General features: G+C 42.3%; 1 protein-coding gene across 2 annotated transcripts in view; it reads right to left on the bottom strand.

The window, feature by feature from the left end:
- Positions 1-1,770: 1,770 nt before the first annotated feature.
- Positions 1,771-6,227, bottom strand: part of avl9 (AVL9 homolog (S. cerevisiase)) — a 33,775-nt gene continuing 29,318 nt past the window's right edge. For both annotated transcript variants that reach the window (XM_015354855.2, XM_006634549.3), the window contains exon 16: positions 1,771-5,832. In XM_015354855.2, coding sequence (XP_015210341.2) covers positions 5,708-5,832 — 125 coding nt within the window. In that variant the 3' untranslated portion in view covers positions 1,771-5,707. The remainder of the gene's footprint in view (positions 5,833-6,227) is intronic.

Genomic DNA, 6,227 nt, shown 5'->3' with positions numbered 1-6,227 from the left:
GGATTCTGTGCACCTGGCTAGTGTAACACCAGGAGTCACAGTGACTCAACAGAAGGGATCACAGCAGTTAGCGTTCATGATTCATTTACTTTAGTTTGCTTTATAGCTTTGAATCCTTAACCTTGCTTTAAAACAGACTGAAATGTACTTTAGTGGACATCCGAGTGCACAATATTTTCAAACCATTTATGCCCAACAGTCTGGGTGCAAATGCTGAAACTGCTAATTAATCTGGTGAGCTCTGGTATGACTGCAGTGGAGGCGATAGCGGCTCTTCTCCACAAAAAAAAACATCCTTTCAGGAGTGCAGCTGTATGTATTGCTGTTCTGTGCTCATTTCCAGAACAACACTTAGCAGTTCGTCTTCTACAACTATTAACGGTGAGCACATTTTGATTAAAATGTATTTGCAATGGGGATTTTTTTAAATCCAAATTAAAAAGTAGCAGTGGTTTAGTCATGTTCCGCTAGTAAGTAGGCCACAGCGTTGAGAAACAAATGCCTCAGAAACGAAATCAATGAATGAGGTTTAATGGCTCCTGGCTCTCTTTGCACCTAGTTAGGACACACTGAGATTCAGTGCATGTTTGAGATATATTTCACTTTAGTGCAGTTTTACCAACTACACCCTGTAATACAAGCTCTGAGGAAACCACAGTTGTTAGCAATGAAGCCAGGCACCCTTTCCCCTGAAGCTAAAGGCAACAAAGGCAGGAAGTGGTTTCTTGGAGACAGTGACTGCAATCGGTGCCCTTCTCTGCAGTGACTCAACAGGGCAGCTCTGCTCCTTGAGCGATTGTAGTGTGGGTCAGCTGCACAGCCTCAAGGGGTCCAACCCAATATTTCCTCACTCTCATTCAGCGGTCTGTACCAGTCTGGGGAGCGTCCAGTCCTAAGCAGGTGGAAGAGAAGATTGCAGCCACCCCCACGCTTCGGCAGGATGAGCTAGTGCCTATTCACCTGGTGTTCCTCACACCCGAAGAAGCCTCTACAGCCAAACCCCATTTTGTTCTAATATCCTCTTGCAGATGGGTTCTTAGCACTACCCACCCTTTTCTTGTGGGATCGGTTGTATTTTTTTATTGGATCAGTCTATGACATATCATCATCAACATATACACTAAAAATGTTAAGCACAGTACAAAAGTAATATACAAGGAAATCACTTTTGAGCCAAGTATAATGTCACATATATTTTATGCTTGGGTGTGCACGTACTGTAAATCTCTTTAAAAGTTGTTTCCCTTGAGAGAGTCATATTGATGTCTTCAGTGGCTGTAGGGCAAGTTACCACTGTCAACTGATTTCATATCAGTGCTTTACACTTCGATGCCTCTACTACTTGTAACGGCAGTACTGGAACCACGATAAAATAGCATGCCAAACAGCCCCCGTACTACGTTCAGTAAATATGTTTACACTGTGCTTAGATGGCAATTTATTTTTTTCTCCTCTGTAGCTTAAATTGAACTATTCCCTGACGCACCCACCCATCTACAGCATGTTGGCCTGTTTTCCTGTGCCTGCAGTCCAGCTCTGTGTTGCGGTATGCTAAACGTAGGCTTTTGTTAAATGACCTACATTTGAAGAGTGGTCACACAATTCGACTGGGACGGTCAGGATGCTGTTAAAAGGGTGAGGGAGAAAGGCAATCCACTTTTCTTTATTTACAGGGACATGAGCATGTATTTTCAATTAAGAAGTACATGCATTCTGTAAAAATTCCAAACTTTTTTAATTGAATAAGAATAAACAAAACACTTGAACAAATACAGTTCATCATTTAATATAGTGTGCAATGCAATATATAGCTTTTCTTTCTTTAAGACTTTAAAACAAACTGTCAGCATATAGAACTCTTTTGGGTGAAGTCAAGACATTTCACATTTATAATATATTCATACATTAAAACATCCATTTACAATATTAGAACTTTTAAAACGGTCATGGATTTCTGATACTTCAAATTCATCTGATGTCAACAACAGGAACAACAAAAATAAATACAGAAAAACATACAATTTTATAAAAAAAATCAAACATTAATGATTTATATATAGGACATACTGGGAGACACAGGAATTTAAAACCCTGAAATTTCACCACAAGGCTTCAAAGAGACATGAAAACCATTATGCATCTTTTTACATTTACAAAGTGAATTTAAGATCAAACCTCATGCCTGTGCTAATCGGAAAGCTGTGTTAGCCTTAAAAAGTCAATAACAAATACAAATTGTTAGTGATGAAGAATAATTCAAATACACGGATACAGATCAAATATACGTAAGAATATTTTTGTCTCTGTGTGCAATTATGTGTTCCAGGTGGCAGTAATTAAAAGTTGTTCCAAAGTGTTGTCAAAGCAGTCCGCAGAACATTGCAGGGACTCAATGTTGATGTTTGAACACCTTGGACTGCCCTCCCATTCCAAAACAAATGTAAGCTGCTACACTGTTCTCACCTTCATTGATAAGCTATTTCATGGTTTGAGTTCTCACTTGCTCTCACTTAAGTGATATAAAATCCTGTGACACGTCTGACTAACAGACCTTTAGTGCAGGAATGCAATATGCCTTGAAAGAAAAAAAAAACAGTAAAAAAAAAGCCTCTTAAAGCATGACTGCTCAAGCTGGTTTTGTTTCTTACACTACTGTACTTTACCTACCATATGTGGGTTTCATTATAAGCAAGGCTTTCACTTTTACTAGTAAGTTAATATCACTACGATAAAGGACATTTTCTTATCGGTATAGCAGTATCTTGTATCGTCTTTACTCTGCTTTATTATTTTATTTCCAATAAAATGGGCACCATCTAATTCTGCCACTAAGCCCTCAGAGGAAGGACAGTTCTCCCTGGTAAAACATCAGATTGAAACGCAGGGGGCGCTATAACTTAGCCAGCAGCCATGAATACGCTTGCCATTGACGAGCCACATGAGCCAATTGATGTTTGGCCAATTGTGCACTGCCACCTGAGGAACTGTGGTCAGGCCCTGGTCACAGGAGGCCAACAACATCCATGATATGGGCCTCCTCTGGATATACAAGTCCTCACTTGTGACTTAAATGACTTTTACTGATTAAGTTACGATATGTAATGAGACATTTGAACTATTTAAATAATTTGCTGGGACTGACTATTGGCTTAATGTCTCTCCAAGTGGCCTCAATTTAGCATATTGCTCAACGAACATACTCTTTAATCCCATCCTGGAAAACAGAATTTACACACCGAGTTTTCTTTGAGACCACATGCTATTGATCCAGGTGTCACTTTTTTCATAGTGATAGATGAGTTTTTTCAGTGCTCCACACACCTAGGCAACTATAGAGTCAGCACTGGGCAGAAAACAACCTGCCCTCTGCAAATTTCTGCAAGTACTCAGACCACTCCAGAGCTACTATTAGTACATTAGTAAAAAAGCCTGAAATTCCAGGTTTTAGAGCTCATACTGCACTCTAAACCTAAACAAAAGCCTTTGTTAGATAAACCTGTTGAACTTAGTACACCTTTTCCCCACGCCTTTCTTGAAGATTAGTGCAATGTAAGTGAAAAGAAAGACATGCAAGACTTTTTTCTCCATTACAGTCTTTAAGGTGACATAGTTCCTGATTATAACACAGCAAAGACCAGTGAATCTCCATTGATACTGTGCGTCTTGGTCCTCTCCAACACCAACCCTGCGTGTCTTCCAATGATGTCGGCAGAAAGGAAAATCAGTAATGGATCCCATAAAATTATGCTTCAAAAACTATCTTTAAATACTGATCATCTGTAAAAAGTAAACTGTAAATGAGCAGATAAGGAAAGATTGAATTCATTTTCAAAACCGCTCGTTTTATAAAACCGCATAAAATTCAGACAGGGCAGTTTTGCGAGAGCATTCTGCACTGCATGCTCTGGATCCCATTTTCTAATTGCGTCTGAGCTGATCCAAGCATTCCGGCAAGAAATATGTAATGCACTGAGCATCAAAGGACACCTATCACCCTATTCATGCATGTGAATGCTTGTGTGTTTAAAGATAAAATGAAAGTAGACATATTCTGGATACTGACTGAGTGTCTTGACGTTGTTTTGATTAATTGATCGTTCGTGACTGGCTGTGGTAGGATGTAATGCTGCATAAGCAGTACGCTAGCTGATTTAGTTTAGGAGAGTTGACTGGGAACAGCCGATGAGGTGATTTAACCTGTTGAATGTCAAGCCAGGTGAAAAGCAAGAAATAAAAACGCAGAAAGATACCAAAATCCACTGCTTGTCGCGTGCCGAGTGTGATGGGCTTGGCAAGAGTCTCCAGTCGCTACAGAGCTCCACCTGTAGTGATTGATGACTACAGGTGACTGATGACTACAGGTAGTGATTGATGACTACAGGTAAAAGTAAACTGTAAATGAGCAGATAAGGAAAGATTGAATTCATTTTCAAAACCGCTCGTTTTATAAAACCGCATAAAATTCAGGCAGGGCAGTTTTGCGAGAGCATTCTGCACTGCATGCTCTGGATCCCATTTTCTAATTGCGTCTGAGCTGATCCAAGCATTGACTGCACGGTGCAACGCTGATCAAGTCCTCCAGCCTCACCTACTGCCCTTCCTGACACGACCGTACTCCAGGCCTCATGCTGCTCGTGTGGGAGTCAGCTTTGCGACGGGGTGAGAAAGTGACGGCTATGTTGGGGATGTCCTGCCCGCCAAACTTCAGCCCCAAAGAAGACTTGTGGGGTGAGCTGGGACAACAGTGGTATCCAAGTATGGGAGAGCTTTGAAGAGGTACAAGCTAGTTTGGTCTATAAAAGTGGATGGGGACACGAACGTACCCATTTCATGTATGTTCAATAAAATGTCAGTGTGAATTTCCTGCTGTTGTCAACAACATCATAATGATTTTTCTTTTCATGGCCAGTATTGTTTCATCTCAGTACTGCTTTTGCAAACACTGTCCAAAGTACTCAAAAATAAATATTTTAATTGACTAAGTCATTCCTTAAACTCATTAAAATTTCATACTGTATACTTGTTGCAATGGAGCAAAACACATGTATATGCAAAAAAAAGTACACCCTGGCCTTATACTGTAAATCAGTTCGCCTGTTAAAACATGCGTGGGACATGATGCATGGTACGGGAATTCTGAAGGTCTGCCTACAAAACTGTAGTGTAGTTTGGGAAAGCAGCAGCTTTTAATTACCAAATTCTATGTGCTCAGCACAGTGAGTGATGCTGGAACACAGCATAAAAAAAAAAAACTTTCAAGGGCTTGTGATTTCCCCCCCAGAACGCTTTTGTTGATTCAACGTTTGACATTTTTACAGTTCTCCCTACTTTAAGAGAAGATTTATCATCTTGAAGGATTCGAAATAACCCTCCCAGGACTCTTGCGTCCATCTGTTCCTATGAACGCAAATGCAGCACAAACAGGACACTACCCTAGAGGTGAAACTGGTAGCTTAACTATGCACGATCATGTTGTGGTCGTCTCTTCATGCTCTAGGAAAGCAGCGGATATCTCGGGGGTGGGTGGGAGGTGGGGGTTGGAGCAGAGCCACGCCCACTTGGTGCATTTATCGCGCACGGTATTCTGATCCCACAATCCTTCATGTCACCGGTCCTGCCCCTGGGAGTAAAACTGATGTGGAATGTACTGTTCAAGGACGGGCACACACCCGTTATCTCGGTGCGCCTCCGCGTTCCCGGCCCGGCGTCACTGCTTGCCCGCCTGCTGCTCAGGGACTGCGGCTGCCGGCACCACGGCCGGCTGAGCGAGGGTGGAAAACCAGGACGACATTGCGGACCTCGCGTTGGTGAGGGCCCCCCCGACTGACTGGCCTGCAACGGCAACAGCGGAAGAATGATTTTTAGACGTTTTTTTTTACACTTTTCGCGCACCCCGCTGCACTGCTTCACCAGCGCGCATGGTCGCATCTCCTCCCCCAAAGCCCCCTGATGTGAATAAACCTGGCCAGCACCAGCAGCCTCCTGGCACCAGCAGGTGCCCGCCTCCTGTACGCCTAAAAAGGTTTGTGGTGGTACGCCAGCGTCAAAGCACAGTGAAAGCGCAGTTAGGCAACATGTCAAGTCAGAATCTGCTGTTTCTTGATCTCCGGGTGGGATTTCTCACAGTAGATTTCCGTTTGTCAAGAAGCTTATTGTCAATGGGTGGAAAACACGAAGCATATGGGTGCGTGACAAGGCTGAAAAACAGTCCTTAAAGGAGGCACCTA

Source organism: Lepisosteus oculatus, chromosome 6 (assembly GCF_040954835.1).
Source record: "Lepisosteus oculatus isolate fLepOcu1 chromosome 6, fLepOcu1.hap2, whole genome shotgun sequence".
NCBI classification, from domain to species: domain Eukaryota; kingdom Metazoa; phylum Chordata; class Actinopteri; order Semionotiformes; family Lepisosteidae; genus Lepisosteus; species Lepisosteus oculatus.
The sequence above is the reverse complement of the archived record's forward strand: the minus strand, read 5'-3'. Positions and strand labels throughout refer to the sequence as shown.